Raw genomic sequence first — 20,117 nt, forward strand, 5'->3', positions numbered from 1 at the left:
ATTGCAGGAATCTCAACTCGATCATACAAGGCAGATGGCCATCCAACTTGTGTTTAAAAACAGCCAATGAAAGAGAGTCCACAACCTCCCGAGGGACTCTGTTCCACCTTTGAACAGCTCTTGCAGTCAGAAAGTTCTTCCTGGTGTTTCGTCAGAATCTCCTTTCTTGCAATTTCAAGATATTGGTTTGGGTCCTAGTCTCTGGAGCAAGAGAAAATCTTGCTTCGCTCTTCATGAGACAGCGCTTTAGATATTTGAAGATGGCTGTCACATCTCTCTCAGTCTCCTCTTCCCCAGGCTAAAACACACACAGCTCCCTCAACCGTCCCTCATAAGGCTTGCTTTCCAGTCCCTCAACATCTTGGTTGCATTCCTCTGCATACGTTCCAGCTTGTTCAATACCCTTCTTAAACTGTGGCACCCATATTTTGAGTGCATTTGATGATAATTGTGATAATAATAATAATAATAATAATAATAATAATAATAATAATAAATTTATTTGTACCCTGCCCATCTGGCTGGGTTTCCCCAGCCACTCTGGGCGGCTTCCAACAAAGACCAAAAATACACTAAAATGTCACACATTAAAAACTTCCCTGAACAGGGGTGCCTTCAGATGTCTTCTGAATGTCAGGTAGTTGTTTATCTCTTTGACATCTGGTGGGAGGGTGTTCCACAGGGTGGGTGCCACTACTGAGAAGGCCCTCTGCCTGGTTCCCTGTAGCTTTGCTTCTCACAATGAGGGAACCGCCAGAAGGCCCTCGGCGCTGGACCTCAGTGTCCGGGCAGAACAATGGCGGTGGAGACGCTCCTTCAGGTATCCTGGGCCGAGGCCATTTAGGGATTTAAAGGTCAGCACCAACACTTTGAATTGTGCTCGGAAATGTACTGGGGGTAGAGCCTGCAGGATCAGGCCAGAGCCTGTAGCTCTCTCCCCTCCTGCAGTTTCCATCCACTGATGGTATTCTGAAACATACTGCCTCCGGCAGTGGATGGAAACTGCAGGAGGAAATAAGGGCCGCTGCTATTGCTGTTCTCAGCTCGATCCAATGGACTTAAGTTACTCAGCTCCATTGATTGACGCTGAGCATGACTAACGTTGGTTTTCACCCTTAAAACGTTTCAGAGCAGGCCAGTGAGGAAGAACTGAACTAGAAGGAGCCGCCAATACAATCAGAAGCATTAGTAAAGTCAAAACTATGCCTGATGTTTTGTGCAGGCGAAACCTGATAAAGCCCAAACTCCTCTTGCCTAAACACATATAAGCCTGGTATTTTTTTTTACTCCGTATGTTACAAGAATTACAGTGGCAGCCAGTGGCGTAGTGTGGGGGGTGCAGGGGGGGCCGGCCGCACTGGGCGCAACATCTGGGGGTTAGGGGGCGCAAATCCACGGGTTAGGGGGCGCAAATTACTTGCCTTGCCCCGGGTGCTGACAACCCACGCTACGCCACTGGTGGCAGCTCTTAACAAGTGTTGGGTCCCCCCCCCCTGCCCCCCTCCCACAATGAGCTTGAAATTCCTCAAGAATTATCAGCCTGCTTTGCATGCAGATAAATATATAACCCTGAGTCACACAGACACACCCAGAGGTGCAGGCGGCCAGCAAAGAGACGTGGGCTGCCGAAAACCTGCCTGGCAGACACTCTTAAGTGTTTGCGCATTCACATGCCAGACCTTCTGCCACACGCGATGGGGTTAGCCAGCGGAAGAGCGGCTCCTGCAACTGAAAGTGCTTACATAGCGTTGCAGGCAAGAGGCAATGATGGCCACAGACTCGGGTGGCTTTGAAGGAGGAGCTGGCAGCTTCGTGGAGGACAAGTCACTGTCGGAGGCAGTATACACGTTGGGGGGAAGATCCCTGCATTAAAGGGGGTTGGACTAGATGACCCTCGTGGCTCCTTATGCCAGCAGATCCAATGTAACACCACCACCACCACCATCATCATCATTACAGTCGTACCTCGGAAGTCGAACAGAATCCGTTCCGGAAGTCCGTTCGGCTTCTGAAATGTTCAACTTCCAGAGTGCGGCTTCTGATTGGCCGCAGGAAGCTCCTGCAGCCAATCGGAAGCCTTGTAAGCCCGTGGGATGTTCGGCTTCTGAAAGAACATTCAGAAACCAGAACAATCACTTCCAGTTTTCGATTGTTCGGGAGCCAGAAAGTTGACTCCCAAGGTGTTCGGGAGCCGAGGTACAACTTAATTATTTGTTTGTTTGTTTGTTTTCCTGTCCTTCACCCTATGGTTCCAGGGTGGGTTACAGCATTAAAACAATATTACTAACAGTTTAAAACAACTTACATTCACAGTTCCTAAAAATATGCACCTCAAATATCAAAAGCCAGGGTTCAGCATTTTCCAGGAGCCACATAATGAAAGCGCTTAGCAGATGCATCTCTGTGGGGAGGGAGTTCTGCAGTTTGGGGCTGCCAAAGAGAAGGCCCTGTCCTGGGCCACTCTGCTCCCCCGCCCCCACCTTAGCCTCTGAAGGTGGAGGAACAACCACAAGGGCGCCCTCTGCTGATCTTAGCACCAGAGATGGTCTGTAGGGAAGGAAACATGCTTTCAGATATTTGGGCCCTGAACATTTAGTGCTTTAAACAATAACATGAGCACCTTGAACTGGGACCAGAAACGAACTGGCAGCCAGCGCAGCTGTCTTAAAACAGGGGTTATTTGAGATCTAAAGGGACCCCTGGCTGCTGCATTTTAGACCCACTGAAGTTTCCAAGTCGTCTTCAAGGGCAGCCCCATGTAGAGTGAACTGCAGTGATTTGATGCGGAAGTTTCCAGGGCACAGCCTTTAGTCTTTTAAAACTGTAAACTCCCTTTGTTGTCTTGGCCGAGAGATGTAAAGGCAGTCTTCATATAAGGTAATAAAACATGTTGTAAACTTGGCAAAGCCGCCATCCTGCTTCCCAGCCAGTTTCCGGGAGGTTGTGTGTGTACACAAATAATTGGAAATGTAATGCCCTCCTTCTACTCAAAGCTAGGTGCAGGAGAGGCAATGCGTTTCCCGTGGGATGTGGAGATGCTTTGTGGGAGTTTAGGGACAGACTGGGGGTAGTGTGTGTGGGGTGGGGGGAGATGGCGATTTAAGAGAGGAGATGGAAGTTGAACCAAGGTAGATGGCAAGGAGAAGCATCAGGATATGGGCAATGGAAGGAGTGCTGGAGCTTCCACACTTCACTCCTTCCACGCATATGTGCATTTTCATAAGCCATTCATTACCGTTCTTATACTGGGAATTGGAATCTGCACAGGAAACAAAGCTCTTGGCGTGGCAGCAACTATTCTGTGGAACTCCCTGCCTTTTGATATCAGGCAGGCTCCTTCACGGTGCTGTTTTTGACCCTGCTAAAAAACCCTCTTCCTTTTGGCTAACCCAGCCAGACAAGCCATTTTATTATGCACATTTGTGTTTTCTTATCATGTTGCAATGCCTACTGTTTTCATAAAGCCTTGTTTTTATTGTTATTTTAAATGAATGTTTTATACCATTTATTGAGACTGCTTGGAGAGAGATATATATATATTGTTAAAGAAATACAAATAAATTAAGAGAACTTTTGATTCGTTTACTCTCATATATAATTTTTAAATTATTTTTTGAATTTTCCAACATAATAACTCCAAAGCAACATGATATATGTCTTTGGCCATCACAGCCTGAGACCTCCCTCAACCCCTTCTAATGGTTTTCCAAATTTTTCTCTGATTTTGCATTTTATTGCTATGCTTATTGCTAAAAGTCCAATCTTACATCCACTAATCTTAGTCCTTTTCACAATAATTTGTAAAGGCCTCCTTACAAAACTTCCTGTAGTCCTACAAGTGGTGTTAAGTGATTACAATTGTCTTTCAAATACAACATAAATTTCTTCCAGTCCTTTAGGGAAATCTGGTCCTGCTGGTTTCGAATTTTCCCTGCTAGTCTCGCCAGTTCGGCATAAACCTTTTACTCTCAATTCTAGGAGTGAAGCGAGGCGCTGTATATGTTTCGAGAAGGGTCGCCATGTTAGCCTCTTGTAGCTAAAACAACAAATGTTGCATTCCCATCGCTGCTTATTCCATTTCCCCAACGTCTCCCTACCTGCTAATTTCCAAATTATATTTGAGCTTTCACATGTAGAAGCCATTTCTGGAAACACAGCTGAAAATATAGGGCGTATTTGGTGCTATTTCTGAAAGGATTTCTTTTTCTTGGAAGTAAATAACATTGACCTGAGCACAAAACTTCCACTGTAGTCCACGATATTTCCGGAAGTGGCTTCCACATCAGAAACACAGCAGAATATGTCGTAAATTTAGTGCTAACCTTAGTGTTAATTGCAAACAGATTCCCACTCCCCACCGGAAGCAAATACAGTGGTACCTCGGGTTAAGTACTTAATTCGTTCCAGAGGTCCGTTCTTAACCTGAAACTGTTCTTAACATGAAGCACCACTTTAGCTAATGGGGCCTCCTGTTGCTGCCGTGCCGCCGAAGCACGATTTCTGTTCTCATCCTGAAGCAAAGTTCTTAACCTGAAGCACTATTTCTGGGTTAGCGGAGTCTGTAACCTGAAGCGTATGTAACCAGAGGTACCACTGTAGCATGGAACTTAGCGTGGAACTTCTGCTATGTTTCCGGAAGTGACATTTTTACCATCATGCGGAAGCTCCAATATAAGATGGAAATGAATAGCTAGGGAACTGTCAAGAGAATGGAATAAGCTGAACGGAGCCTTGGTCTCCCTATCTTCTGCCCTACCAGTACCAGCGTCCACCAGCCACTGGGGGGTGACAAGAGGGCGTCACTTGGATAGTGGATTTTTATTATTATTATCTGCTCTCTTTCCCCTTAGCTGTTCATGATGGACAACTCCTTGACTGACTGGCGGATTGCCGTCAGTTGCCGGAAGCTGGCATTTATCATGCTGGAGCTGCTGGTCTGCTCCATCCACCCCTTGCCCACCGGAGACTTCGCCTGCCTGGAGCCCCAGCCCACGCAGGCCTTCCTGTTCCTCTCCGAGGTCGACATGCTGTTGTCGCTGCTCATGTTCCTCCGCCTCTACCTGGTGACGCGGGCGGCCCTGCTGCAGAGCAGCGTTCTGGGAGACGCCTCGTACCGCAGCATCGGGTCCCTCAACAAGATCCACTTCCAGTACCCATTCGTGCTACGGGTGATGGTGAACAGCCAGCCAGGAAGGGTGCTGCTGATCTTCACGATGGGACTCTGGTTCATTGCCTTCTGGGTGCTGTCTGTCTGCGAACGGTAAGGACCGGGGCTTGCCTGTGCTGGTGTTAGGCAGCGAGGGTCAGTTAATAATAATAATAATAATAATAATAATAATAATAATAATAATAATAATAAATAATTTAGGGATGCAGGTGGCGCTGTGGGTTAAAGCACTGAGCCTCTTGGGCTTGCCAATCAGAAGGTCGGCGTTTCGAATCCCCGCGATGGGGTGAGCTCCTGTTGCTTGGTCCCTGCTCCTGCCAACCTAGCAATTCAAAAGCACACCAAAAAGTGCAAGTAGATAAATAGGTACCGCTCCGGCGGGAAGGTAAACAGTGTTTCCGTGCGCTGCTCTGGTTCGCCAGAAGCGGCTTAGTCACGCTGGCCACATGACCCGGAAGCTGTATGCCGGCTCCCTCGGCCAATAAAGTGAGATGAGCGCCGCAACCCCAGAGTCGGCCACGACTGGACCTAATGGTCAGGGGTCCCTTTACCTAATAATAATTTATTATTTATACCCCGCCCATCTGGCTGGGTTTCCCCAGCCACTCTGGGCACCTCCCAACAGAACTAAAAGCACACTAAAACATCAAACATTAAAAACTTCCCTTAACAGGACTGCCTTCAGATGTCTTCTAAAAGTCAGATAGTTGTTTATTTCCTTGACTTCTGATGGGAGGGCTTTCCACAGGGCGGGCGCCACCACTGAGAAGGCCCTCTGTCTGGTTCCTAGTAACCTCACTTCTCACAGGGAGGGAACCGCCAGAAGGCCCTCGGAGCTGTACTGCAGTGTCCAGGCTGAACGATAGGGGTGGAGACGCTCCTTCAGATATACTGGACTGAGGCCATTTAGGGCTTCAAAGGTCAGCACCAACACTTTGAATTGTGCTCGGAAACGTACTGGGAGCCAATGTAGGTCTTTCAGGACAGGTGTTATGTGGTCTCAGCGGTCACTCCCAGTCATCAGTCTAGTTGCTGCATTCTGGATTAGGGCAAACGGGGCACTGGCCCACCGAGCTCAGCCGACCCACCCACCTGCCTTACATGCAACCAGTCTAGGGGGATGACCCTGGCAGTCTGCTTCCTCCTCTTAATCTCAGGGTTGCTCTTGTATAACGTGGGAGAGAGGAGGATAGGGACCAAACCAGAATGGATTAGCTGTGTCCCTCTATAAGACACAGCACCCCCCCACTTCTGTTCTAGCTGCAGACTGAGCCTGGAGTTCTCTGCTTACAGAACATATGCTTTGTCAGTTAAATGGACCCATCTATAGAAGGAACCCATTCTACTCTGAAGCAGTCCAGAGCGCTACCCTCTTCCTTTTCAGAGCAGGCCTTTGTTTGTAAAGGACAATCCCATTTTCCGCCTGATGCCCAGCCAACAGGTAAATAAACTCCCCTGATGAGCCGGAGGCTAGCAACTGAGTCAGCCTCGGCGAAAAGAATAAACAAGCTTTTTGTCACTTCAGGTGACACTCAGTCAAAAAAAATAATAAATAGGCAAAGCCCATAGATTGGATTTCAAAGCAGTTGCGAGGAAGATCAGTTGCAAAACTAACAGTCTCCTGCTCAAAAGCTGCAGTGTTGGCATGCCTGCCCTGGTGCATGATGGGAGAGAACGCTTGCCCAACTGGACCGGGTTATGTTTCATGGGAAAATGTACCCAACCCCGCTTGATTATTTTCCTCGCTCTCTGGTGTCCCCCTCCCCACTATGCCAAGCTGCCACGAGCAAAACTTGAAAGCCTTGTTATCCCCTCATGGATTTGCCCGAGCAAAGAGAGACCAATGATGTCATCGCTCCTGCCCTGCCCCATTCCCAGTCTGTTTGGGCAGTGGTCCAGACTGGGCCCAGAGGGAGAGGGCCTGTGAGGGAGCAGTGGTGGTAGTGGCAAGGACAACATAGACTGTGCCTGAGTTTTACTTCCCTGGCTGGAGGCAGTACCCCTCTGAATTCCAGTGGCAGGGAGTCACAAGCAGAGAGAATGCACTTGTGCTTGTGGTGCCAAATGTATTTTTATTTCCCAGGGTCTGTTTTGAGTCAGTTTGAACACTGCTGGTACCTGTTCACTGATCTGATATTTTAATCTCTTGAGTATGGGTGTTTAATTTTAGTTTTTAGGAGTTTACTATTTCCCCTGTCCTCTTAAGTAACCCTGAAAGGTGCAGTATAACTCTCAATAATGTGAAATACACATTTCCTGACGAACCTCTCTTTGTGCCCACCTGTCAGGGAGCATATGGACAACGACTACCTATATAGCACTTTCTGGCTGATCCCCATCACTTTCCTAACCATCGGCTACGGAGATGTTGTTCCGGTGACGGTGTGTGGAAAAGTCGTGTGCGTGTTCACTGGTGTTATGGTAAGAGATGTGTCTGCGCATGGTGCAGAGCTGAAACGTGCAAATTTGTGCAAATCCGGAATCTGTCTCCCAGCCCCACCCCCCAAAAAACTTAGGCATTTATTGTGTCCATATCCCACCCTTTTCTTCAAGGAGCTCAAGGTGGCTACGTGGTCTCTCCCTCTCTGCATTTAATCTTCACAACAACCCTGTGAAGCCAGCATTCAAAACCCCACCCACTGGGTGACCGTGGGCCAGTCACTGCCTTACCTTGCAGGGTGTTTTGGGGATTAAGCTCTTTGGAGGAAAGTGTGGACTAATAAAATCGATTAGGCAGCGACTGAGAGGCAGCTGCTGACTCCAAGGTCATCTGGCTAGCTTTGTGGCTGGCTGGATTTTTGAATCCTGGCCTCCCAGGTCCTAGTCAATCACTCTAACCACTACACGACACTTCCTCTCAATTCTGAAACGGAACGCAATGCTACTTCAGAACTTTGGCAGATGGACTTGAGTGCTTTAGACTCAAATATATTGATTTGATTTTTTTAGTATCATTATTATTATTGGTCAGGCGTCAAATAAGAAATCCCATGAAGCTGTCAAGTGCTAAATGCCGCTTTTTGTGCTGGGTGTCAAGGGCTGTCGGATGCTATATATAACCGTGGTCTCGGCGAATTTATTTGATAACAAAACAGGAACTGATACCAATCCTTTCCTTGGCATTACTGGGAATGTAGCCTGGACCAAATGAAGTTGGCTTGGATGGACAATGGATTCTGTATTTCAAAATCATGGGATTAAATAAGGAATAGTCAGATCTGGTCCATAGCTACTGCTGAAAAATTAACCCAGAAATGAAGGTAGAGGACAAACCCGAAAAAGATTTGTTTTCAACAATGTGGCAAAAAATTATTTTATATATTAATGGTGAAAACAGTGTTCAAATGCCTCCTGTGGAATATGCTACGGTTTGATGTTAACTTTTCGTCTTCAAATTAAAATGCCATAAATCCTCGATGGCAATATATTTATATTTATCAATAAAATAAATACTTTTTTTTAAAAAAAAAATATATCACCCTCCCCACCACCAGTAACAATAATAATAATTTCCCACCAAGGAATGTGAAACAACACAAATTTACACTGTGTGTGCATTTGCACATTTCATTTCCATTGAATTGTATTGTTTTTCTCGACTTCCTGATTCTTGTGTGTTAATTGGAAGCCTATGTTCGTGGACTTCAGATTTTGCTGTTTATTGATGATATGCTTTTGCTGCTGCTCTGTGGATCGTTGCACGGGTAGCCCAAGTGGAGATTTTGAGATTTTGGGCTTCAGCTTCCGTCAACTTTAGCCAGTGTGCTTCATGGTCAGAATGCTGATGGCGGCTGCAGTCTAAAAATGTATTGGGGGGGTCTTTCCCCACACAATTGTGTGCTCTGCTTTAAGCTGCTTTGTTTTTTATTTCAAACAAGTAGTATATAAATCTTGTGAAATACATATGCATTTCCAAGATGCTTAGAGACTATTCATGCAGCAAGTGATTAATGAGGATCACAAACATAATCACAATAATCTACTATATATTTTGGAAAGTTGCATGTTTATGCATTATGCGTTTGGGCATCTCTTAAGAGATCGTTACCAAATTTTGCACAGTAGTTCCCGAGATCAAGGAGCAGGTTTTCATCTGTGCTTGGATACAATGCGATGCCATTTTGAATGAAGATGGCAGATTGAGCTTTTCAAAACTGCACTGATAATCAAATGCACCAACTGGGCTGATTTTTTTTAAAAAAAATTTCTGAGCTATGCGAGGAACGAGGCTAATAATACAGAAAATCCTGAAATTAGGTATGTGCCCTTCCACCGAGCTATCATAGTCCCTATCTGCCACAGTAATTCCTAGTTTGACCCGAGGCACAAGAAGAAGAAGAGGAGGAGTTTGGATTTGATATCCCGCCTTTCACTCCCTTTAAGGAGTCTCAAAGTGGCTAACATTCTCGTTTCCCTTCCTCCCGCACAACAAACACTCTGTGAGGTAAGTGGGGCTGAGAGACTTCAAAGAAGTGTGACTGGCCCAAGGTCACTCAGCAGCTGCATGTGGAGGAGCGGAGACGCGAACCCGGTTCACCAAATTACGAGACTACCGCTCTTAACCACTACACCACACTGGCTCTATATAAGGTGTATATTTCCTCTGTGCCTCCAGTTTTATTGCTTCAAACTCATTGTCCTCATTGTTTCTTTGCAGGGAGTGGGCTGCACCGCCCTCTTGGTGGCTGTTGCTGCTGATAAGCTGGAATTCAGCAGGGCTGAAAAACATGTCCATAACTTCATGATGGATATTCAATGTGCCAAAGAGGTAAGGCAGAAGATGAGCTTGCTGGATCAGGGCAACGGCCCATCTAGTCCAGCTTCCTGTTCTCACAGTGGCTTGTGGGGAACCAGTAAGCTGGATGAAAAGCACTTTTCCAACCTGCGATTCCCAGGAACTGGTGCTCAGTGGCAAAGCAGAGCTTGTAGCTGCTGATATTCTTCTTCGCCATGATTTTGTTCAATCCTCTTTGAAAGCCATCAAAGTTGGCGGCCATCACTGTGGCAGAGAGTTCCATAGTCTACCTATGTGCTGTGCTTAGAAACACTTGTATCTCAGGGTTGCCATACGTCCCGAATTTCCCAGAAATTGCTGGTATTCGGCCATTGGAAACAGTGTCCAGGCAGAAATTGCCCAACATAAAAACACACACAATAAAACACAATAAAACTTTAAATAAAACTTTAAAAAAAACAAAAACTTCCCTATACAGAGCTGCCTTCTAAAGGTTGTACAGCAGTAACTCTGGTTGCGAACAGGATCCTTTCGGAGGCCTGTTCGCAATATGAAAAGAACACAACCCGCAGCGGCACGTCTGCGCACGTGTGGGTTGCGATTCGCCACTTCTGCGCATGCGGGTGACGAGCAGCGAAACCCGGAAGTAACCCTTTCCAGTACTTCTGGGTCGCTGCAGGACGTAACCTGAAAGAACGTAACATGAAGCGGATGTAACATGAAGTATCACTTTATACTTATCTCCTTGGATTTGGGGGTCGCATAGCTCCATACCCTGCAACATTTCTCTGACGAAAATAGGGGCGTTTGCCAGGCTGCCAGGCAAGACTTACCTTCCCCCTCTCTGTAGATAACAGCATGAAGCGAAAGCAGGCTTTTGCAGCAACAGAGAGCTTTACTGAACACAGCACAAACATTCAGCATCCATTTTCACCATGCAGGTACTCCCAATTGAGTTCCTCCCACTTCCCTCCAGTTACTTCTGTCTTCCCGTCTTCTCACCACGTGATCCTCCTTCACCATTGAGCCTTGTGAGAGGCTACCCTATCCAGACGCCTGGCTCTAGGGCTCATGGGCTCCACAACTTTCTAGTGAGGGAGATCCAACCAGCTCTCTCTCTTCCCATTCCTCTCCCCTTGGTTGCGCTTCTCCCAGCTCAGCCCAATAGTCAGTTCCCAAACTGTGTCCTTCTGCAAACCATTGCTCTAGGTCGATACTATCCTCCTGCTCCAGAGGAGCGTCAGGATCAGACCCTTGAGCAGAGGGAGAGGGGGGCTTCCACCATTCTTCCTCAGAGCAATACCCTTCAGTCTGGTTCCTGACAACGTCCTAAGAGGGACATTCTGGGATCAAATCAGAGACTGGGACAGCTTCTGTAAATCCAGGACTGTCCCTGGAAAAGCAGGGTTGCCATATTTCAAAAAGTAAAAGCCAGGACACCCCAAAAGTAGTTGCTGAGCTTATGTTGAACAAACCCCAAAGTTGTTGAGCTTTTTTTTTACAGCGCAATTTTTCGGTTGCCTAAGATCCAGAGGCACTTGGAGAGTCGTGACATTTTTTACTCACCTTCTCTCTCAACTAAAAAGTACCAGATGTGTCAGCCTTTCCTCCTCAGAGGAGAATATTTCCCATTATGTGCACCTGGAGTGGGTAACTTTAGTCCATCAAGGGCTGCAGTCCCTTGGGGAATAATATTTTGGAGCCTGCGTATTGGCAGTGGGTTGTGCCACTCTTTTTTATGTCTGCTACCTTTTCTCTTTTTTCTGTCACCCATTCTCTCTCCCCCCCTCCCCTCACTTCCTCCCCCCGCCCCCCAGGGGGCTGACAGGAAAGGAATAGGTTACTCTCGCCAGACATCTGAATTAATTGTTTGCAGAGGATTTTTGAAATTCAGCCAAGAGCGTCACATGCACGTTGCCCACCCCCTGACTTTTCGGATCAATCAATTTCAGCAAGATTAATGTGGGAAGTGTAGCTTTTGAGTTTCCTTAATGCCTCTTCTGTTTTCATTTCGAAACATCCTCTTTCTTGTCATCATTCACCAGAAGTCAGGAATTAACAGAAGACAGGGCTTCCTGGTCACATCATACCTTCCTCCTTCCAGAGTTGCGTATCTTTGTTGGCTACAATTTTTGGTGAAATGCTACCATTGTTTTTTCCACAAAGCGTGTTCCTGCTTTGCAAGTTTGCAGGCTCTGGCTCAGTTTTGTGGGGGAGGGGGCTGGATATGGGTCAGGTGGGTTCCCAGGTCAGCTTGATCTGGGGCCCCCACATTTGGGCTTCTGGTCGGGTCAGGGGCCTGCACGCAGCCTTAATTATCACAGTTGAAGGAACAAAAATGCTCAGAGCCAGGCAATGGTACCCCAAGAGGATCAGGAGGGGTGCACATGAGAGAAAAGTGTGTAGCCGAGGGAGAGTCTTAAGGGCCAGAGAGAAAGGCCTGGAGGGCCGCATCCCTGGTGTCTACAATAATGAGGTGGATGGGACTTCGGCTTGACTTTGGAGGAAGCCGTTTCATACATCCAAGACTTCTACACTGATGAACTGCAGATCAACCCCTCGCTATTTCCTTCCCTGTCGGGCAGCCCTTCCAAACTGAAACTCTACAGGGGTTTCTGCTGCAGCATTTTGCCCTGCAGAAGAGCTAAAAGGCTCCCCTATTTGAATGTTAATATGCAAATAAAAGGGGCATTTTTTTGTGTGGTTAGCTCTTCCAGCAAGGGGCAAAAACTTGAAACACGCCTCGCTCTGTTGTTCAATATATACGATATACGATATCTTTATTGTCATTGTCCCATGCAGAACAATGAAATTGAAAAACTACGTAAAACATTCAAAAACCCCTAAAAACTCTGAAACCCCATTTTAAAATACACTATACTATAGAGACCCCTTATGCTGTGTTTAGAACCAGAATTGCATTTGTGTAGAAACTGTTTCTCAGGCGGCTAGTCCTAGCCTTGGCAGGTGCCATTTTAATGTGCCCTGTGGACCACGGTTTAAGAACCCCCTGCAATAAACAATAATCGCTGTTCCTGGGCTCTCTGCCCTGTTAACTCAGGGCGTGTGTAGGCATACATGCAAATCAAGACTTCCTTGTGGGTTTCCTCCTCCCTGGCCTCCCCCCCCCCCAAGGCTTTCACAACACTTTTGACAGATGTCCTGTCCTAGCCGGCAAAATCAAAGGCCAATGCAGTTGTCAGTCTTCCTCCTTCTTCCACTTCATGGGTCATGAATGGCACTGCAGGGAAGGGTTGCAGCTCAGGGGCAGACTCTCCCTCACTTGCCAAAGGTTCCAGGTTCAAATCCCCGGTATTTCCTGGTAGGGCTGGCAAAGCCTCCTTGCCCAAGTTGTCTCCCAGTGATGTCCACAGGGCCAAAAGTTCCCCAGTCCAGTTGCAGACCATCAAAAACCTTCTGCCAAAGGAGCATAGATCAGTGCTTTGCATGCAAAAAGTCTAAATCCTTGGCATCTCTAATTAATGTCTCCTTGGCTGAAACTCCAGACAGCCTCTGTCCGTCAGGGCGAGAGAAGCCCTGAGCTGTTGGGCCTGTGCTCTGACTTCATCTAAGGCAGCTCCTTATGTTCCTAGCGACAGAGAAGGGAAACTGAGCTTCGGCGAGCCGTCACGTCTCTCCCTTTTCTCTCCATTTTTTTGCACCAACCTCTAGATGAAGTGGTCGGCCGCCAACGTGCTGCAGGAGGCTTGGATGCTGCACAAACACACCAAGAGGAAGGATGGCCTAAGGACACGCAAACATCACCGAAGGCTGCTGGCAGCCATCCATATGTAAGTCAATCGCTCCCAGGTCATGGGGTGCTCAGGTGTAGTGCCAAGTCGGGGGGGGGGGAGGAGGCTGGGAAAGGCACCTTCCGGGGCAGAGGGCTGCACTGCCCTGGTCCTGCTCTGCCAGTTTCCCCCTTTCTATGTCGTGGACTGTTTGGGTGCCAAGGAATGGTGGGAGAAACCATCAGGCAAACACCCAAGGGAAGAAGGCTCAGAGCCCTGGGGTTAGAGCCAGTGTGGTGTAGTGGTTAAGAGGAGTGGACTCGTAATCTGGTGAACGGGGTTTGATTCCCCGCTCCTCCACATGCAGCTGCTGGGTGACCTTGGGCTAGTCACACTTCTTTGAAGTCTCTCAGCCTCACTCACCTCACAGAGTGTTTGTTGTGGGGGAGGAAGGGAAAGGAGATTGTTGGCTGCTTTAAGACTCCTTTGGGTAGTGATAAAGCAGGATATCAAATCCAAACTCCTCCTCCTCCTCCTCCTCCTCCTCCTCCTCCTCCTCCTCCTCCTCTTCTTCTTCTTCTTCTTCTTCTTCTTCTTCTTCTTCTTCTTCTTCTTCTTCTTCTTCTTCAAAACAATCCTCATTAAGTCCTCTTATTTTTGCTGTTAACTTTGCCTAATTCTACATCACCTTGCTTATTCGTTTTTCTTTGGTTGGAACTTCTTCTTCCTTCCGTTTTTTGTGCATAAAGATTCCTAGTCAAGCGAGGATTTCGAATCGAACCGATCGTTCGATTTGAGATGGGAGGCGGCGACGACAAGGGCCGGTTAGATTTGTTACCCGTCGTCCGCCCTGCGTGCAAGGGCTCTGAGCCACTCGCAGATGGGCCTGGGAGGGTGTTGTACATTTCGCTAGAAATTATAGCGAGCGCTCGCAGCCAGTGATCAGGGTTTCCTGAGGAAAGTGCACCGGCGGGTCACGGCTGCTGCGTACGTTTTAACTGTTAAAACTCTTCTCTCCATTGCAATTTGGAAAGGAAGCACATTGGCGAAAGCCCAGGAGGGGAAATAACTTCTCTGTTCTCCTCGTAGGTTCCGACACGTGAGGATGAAGCACAGGAAGATCCGAGATCAAGTGAATGCCATGATGGATGTCTCTAAGGCGAGTTGTGCGCCAGGGACATTGTTGCCCGGCCGATAAGAGGCTGTGTACACAGAAGTTTAAAGCGTATTGCTCCCCAATAAATGTATCCTGGGAAATTGCAGTTTACCCTTTACAGAGCTACAGTTCCCAGGCTTCTTTGGGCTGTGGTGTGGGGATCATGCTTTACATGCACAGCATGTATGCATCCTCTGTCGACTCTCCTGTGGTGCAATGGACTACTGCATCTGGCTGTTAACCAGAAGGCTGGCAGTTTGAGCCCACCCAGGAACTGCTGTGGGCAGAATTCTGGCATCAAAGGGGGTCAAGGACCCTTCCAACTCTGCAATTCTGTGGTTCTATTAATCTAAGGCAATGCAATGCCTTTAAGCGCAGTGTGTTTCCAATATAATAAGCATTAGCAAATTCTTGCAAAAAGGCCACTGATAAGTTCCTGAAGGTGTAGCTTCTATGACAGTAAAGGGGTACCTTGGTTCTCAAACTTAATCTGTTCCGGAAGTCTGTTCCAAAACCAAAGCGTTCCAAAACTAAGGTGCACTTTCCCATAGAATGTTGTGCAAAATGGATTAATCCGTTCCAGACTTTTAAAAACAACCCCTAAAACAGCAATTTAACATGAATTTTACAATAAACAAGCCATAAACAATGTACTCCAGTCACACAATCAATCAATCAATCAATCAGTAGCTGAACTGGGTTCCACACAGTCACAAAAATAAAACTAAAAAGCCGCAAAAAGACAAACACAAAATAAATAGCAAAAATAGACAGACCTCAGCGGAACACTCAAAACAGAAGTGTGGCACTCAAAACGGAGCGCGTTTGGATTCTGAAAAAAGTTCACAAAAGTTCGCTGTATTTTGTGTCTGGGGGAAAGTAAATTATTCCAAATATAAGCATTGCTGGTGCTTTTGTTGTTGAGATTATTATTTTTCTGCCATTCTCTGAGTGGGCTCAGGGCAGCACATTGAGTTTCTCCACCACCCCTCCCCATTGATCCTCATAACAACCTTGTGAGGTGGGCCAGGTTGACTAAACTGATGGACTTGATGTCATCCAAAAGGCTAAATAAGAAGTGTTAGCTAGATCTGGTACTGGACTGCCTTGATATCTACAGATGAAGGGCAGCATACAAATTAAATAATAATATCAGTGTGAATATATTATATATAAAAAATATAATGTAATAGCAGGCTTGGGATGAGGCGATTTGTGCCTCCCCCATCTTATATTTCTGCAGCTGGTTCTTCCTGCCTAAGTGCTGAACCTTACAATTTGTCCCTATTTTGTTAGTTTTGGCCCAGTTCTCTAATCTGTTAAGGTCGTATTGGATCCCAATTCGGTCTTCTGTGCCATAAGCTACCCCTCCCAGTTTGGTGTCACCTGCAAATTAGATGAGCATTCCCTCGCTTCCTTCATCCAAGTCAGAACCCTGCAGGACCCCACTTGTCACTTTCCCCCCATCCCTGAGGACAAGAGCGCCACCTGTGGGCCAGTCCCGGGAAGTAGCTTGAGCAAAAGCTGAACTGTTGACAGCCGTGTCCTGTTCTTCCTCTGCTGCAGATGCAGATGATCATGTGCGATCTCAGCTCCAGCCTCAGTAGCTCCCACCGAGAGCTGGAGAAGCGGATCGAGTCCCTGGACAGGAAACTGGATGAGATGACGAGGCTTCTCTCGGGACTCGTGGACTCCAAGCAGCGGCAGGAACAGCGGGCGCTCTGAACGCCAACTGCAGTTTGGTAGGTGCGGCACCTAGAACTCTGCGACAAAAACCCTCTTCGCAACACAAGATTCTGCAACTCGAAAACACCCAAATTCTGCAATCGGAATCTGTTTGGCCAATTTGAATATACTAGCAAGTTCTCCCCGGGAATTATGTCTTTCTGTTCTTCCCTCTGGAGCCTAGAACTTGAGAGACATGCTGGGATCTCTACCCTACGCTCTGGGCTCTAAAAGCAGGAGTGGCGAGACCTCTGACCTTCCCAACGCCCCTGGACTACAACTCCCATCATTCTGAACCATTACCATCACTGGCTGAGACGGATGGGATTTGTAGTCTCTCCCCCCACCCCCCAAAAGGGAGGGGGAACTTGTTTGCTAGCTTTCTGGGGTCTAGTTTTAATATAATCCTCCTCCTTCATGGGATGCAGGTGGCGCTGTGGGTTAAACCACAGAGCCTAGGGCTTGCCGATCAGAAGGTCAGCGGTTCGAATCCCCGTGACGGGGTGAGCTCCCGTTGCTCAGTCCCTGCTCCTGCCAACCTAGCAGTTCGAAAGCACAGAGTGCAAGTAGATAAATAGGTACCACTCCGGCGGGAAGGTAAATGGCATTTCCATGTGCTGCTCTGGTTTGCCAGAAGCGGCTCAGTCATGCTGGCCAGATGACTTGGAAGCTGTACGCCGGCTCCCTCTGCCAGTAAAGTGAGATGAGCGCCGCAACCCCAGAGTCAGTGATGACTGGACCTAACGGTCAGTGATACCTTTACCTTTACCTCCTTCATTGCAGGTTTTTTAAAGCAGAGGTTGGATGGCCACCCCCCAGGGATGCTTTAGTGAAAATTCCTGCGTTGCAGGAGGTTAGACTAGATCCCTCCCATCTCTACAATTCTATGATTCCTCCAATATTAGTGCCACTGTGACCTTTGTTCTCCTTTCCCTTCCAGGTGGCTAAAGAGATGGTTTTGATCATCCGGCTGAAGCCTTCATAGACAGAACTTTTAAACTCCTCCTGCCTTTCTTCATGGGCATCAGGCAGTGTGTCAGGAACACACGGGACTACACCGCCACCTTGTGGTGGAGGAGAACCACTACAGGCATTTTGAAAAGCCGACCCACCACATCAACAGACAAAAGAAAAGGAGCGAGGAGGAGCTTTCGGAACTTTGTTCTCCGCGGGAAAGACTTCTCGAACCTCTGAATGGATTTTTGTTGTGTCTTGCAAGAGGGACTCTGGATGCAAAATCAAAAGACAGGACATCCACTCCTCTAGCAGGCTTCTGAGCTGTGGGCGGGGGAACCAAGAGGACAAGATACAGGAATAGGTGTGCTTGAAAACTGTGCAAAGTCCTTGCCCTTTGGCAAAAGACAGTTTGTCCATCCCGGGCAGGAATGCAATTTTCAGGAAGCAATTGCTAACTGGCTGCACAGGATCTCCTGAGATGGGTGGGGGAGGACCCCACACCCTCGAAGTTCAGGCTTGCATATAATCATGCTTTTGGTCACCTAGAGAGTAACAGTTGCTTCAGGCGAGGAAGCTTGTGTGTGTCTGTACCGGGGGTGGGTTTATCATTTAAGGCGGTTGATGCTACACCAGTGACTTAACATAAGCTAGGGCTAAGCAGGCAGGCTTCTGACAGTGCGCAGACTACTTGCCAGCCTGCTCTTGACATTTACTATGCACCTGGAACAAATGTGCCTTAACACTGCAGAAACACAACTGCTGGCAAGGAGACCCCGATCAGGAGCTCCAGAGACAAGCAAGAGCCATTGTTTTAGACTAGAATACCCTAAGGGTCCCAGCTTCAGTACGTTTAAAAGGTTATGTTAGGCACAGAGGGCAGAAAGATGCCTTGTTTGCGCCATGGACCTCGGAGGCAGGCGAACTAGACGAAAGGTTGGATGGATGCGGCGGTCCAACTTGAGACGAAGAGTGAAGTTCTCAAAGGGCTGCTTAGGCTAGCTATTCTGTGAGAGCTTGTAGGAGTCAAGATCTTAAGTGTGGGGAAACCTCAGTAATCAGCCGCTGAGCATCCTTTGTCTGGCCAGAGGGGAAACTTTGCAAGTCAACATCTAGTGGGGAGAGCTGCTTAGCTCTCGGTCTTCAGGTCAACACTGAAATGCAGAGAGACGTGCTTTCTTTTAACAAGGTGTGCGGACAGGAGAATCACAATTTGCACTCGGGTCCTGGTTTCCGGCTTCCCACAGGTATCTGGCTGGCCACCAGGAGAACAGGATGCTGGTCTAGATGGGCTTGAACCACAGCAGGCTTTTCTTACTTTCATAGGGGATCAGCATTTAGAAGCCATACTTTTATGGGGAGCCGACTGCCGTCGTTTCCTTCCTTTCTGTAGAAGTTTGGGAAGCACATAAAACTGGAGGTACAGATTCCTACCTCTCCCCTAAGGCGAGAACTTGATTTCTGGATTGCTTTTGGTCTCTCCGGCGAGAGATGAGGGAAGCCGGCGGTGTTATGTATAGGTGGCACTCTCCATTATAGTATTTTCTGCTCTCCTTTTTTCTTCAGAGGGGAGCAAAGGAATAGACGAAGTGCCATTGCCCAGTCTGTTAGAAAGAGGTTTCTATCGCCTCTCGTGAGAACCTGCTGCTTCCCCAGTGAGAGGCAAGGGGAACGCTTGGTATGAATGCTCACCTGGGGGGTGTCTATATTACTGCTTGCTTGTCAGTACTTGACATTTGTCTGGCTCTCATAGCGCAGACATGCGAGGATGAGAGACCGATTTATGGCAGCGATTGTGGGGTGTGATTGGAGGGTATGATAGAATAGTAAATTTGAGTGCATTGGAGCATTGATGTGTGCTGACCATGCAAGGTGTGTGTGTGTGAGAGAGCGAAACTGAACGGTCTCTGCATTTTTAGCCGTAGTTAGATTAAGTTGTGCAAATTGCTGAATAGGAAGCTGGGCATTTAACTGGACTGATTCGTTTAATGGGATGATTGATTGATGTACAGTGGTGGGGAAGAATGAGTTGATTTTCTTTTGCTTCATTGCGAATCAGATTTGTTTTTTTTATAAAAAACGTGAAATTTATACTTATTAGCTCATTTTTAATTATTTTGCTTCCTGATCCTTAGAGGATGCTTGGATTTAGTCCTTTACTATGGATTTCCCTTGCATTTTTTTGCAGCTGATTAGGATGCTCTACTTAGTTACATTTTATAGAACGTAGAAATGCTCTCCTTTTTTGTTTTGGAATCTGCTGTTTATTTAAGACGTTTTAACCTATGTTGTAAACCGCTTAAGAGTTTTGTTTAACTAAAAGCGGTATATAAATGGTTCAAATAAAAATGAACGAAGGCCGTTATTCCTGTTGCTAAATGACGGCTGCACACCAGACCCAAGGAAGGAAACATCAGGACCACTTTTTGTCCTCCCCTCCCACCCCTGGGGTACCATCCCAAAACACACCGAGGCAGCAGTTTTAAGCAGAGGGGTTTGCATCTCACCAGCCAGTTCCAAGGAAGAGACCAGAGTTCTTTACTCCCCTGGAATAGAGGTCACTACATATCAAACGATTAATGAAATCTGCATTCATGTGGATACAGGAAAAGGCAATGGGCTGGATCCACAGTAGCTCTACCACTGAAA

The 20,117-nt window shown here is 47.3% G+C and overlaps 1 protein-coding gene across 1 annotated transcript in view; it reads left to right on the plus strand.

Moving 5' to 3' along the window:
* Positions 1 to 19,833, plus strand: part of KCNN4 (potassium calcium-activated channel subfamily N member 4) — a 48,671-nt gene extending 28,838 nt beyond the window's left edge. The window contains exons 3-9 of the mRNA XM_083515407.1: positions 4,851 to 5,260; positions 7,456 to 7,588; positions 9,825 to 9,935; positions 13,575 to 13,693; positions 14,723 to 14,792; positions 16,356 to 16,531; positions 17,455 to 19,833. Of these exons, the coding sequence (XP_083371533.1) occupies positions 4,851 to 5,260; positions 7,456 to 7,588; positions 9,825 to 9,935; positions 13,575 to 13,693; positions 14,723 to 14,792; positions 16,356 to 16,514 (1,002 nt within the window). The 3' untranslated portion in view covers positions 16,515 to 16,531; positions 17,455 to 19,833. The remainder of the gene's footprint in view (positions 1 to 4,850; positions 5,261 to 7,455; positions 7,589 to 9,824; positions 9,936 to 13,574; positions 13,694 to 14,722; positions 14,793 to 16,355; positions 16,532 to 17,454) is intronic.
* Positions 19,834 to 20,117: the final 284 nt, after the last annotated feature.

The sequence above is a fragment of the Podarcis liolepis genome (genome assembly GCF_965112155.1).
Source record: "Podarcis liolepis genome assembly, chromosome: 7".
Lineage (NCBI taxonomy): Eukaryota > Metazoa > Chordata > Lepidosauria > Squamata > Lacertidae > Podarcis > Podarcis liolepis.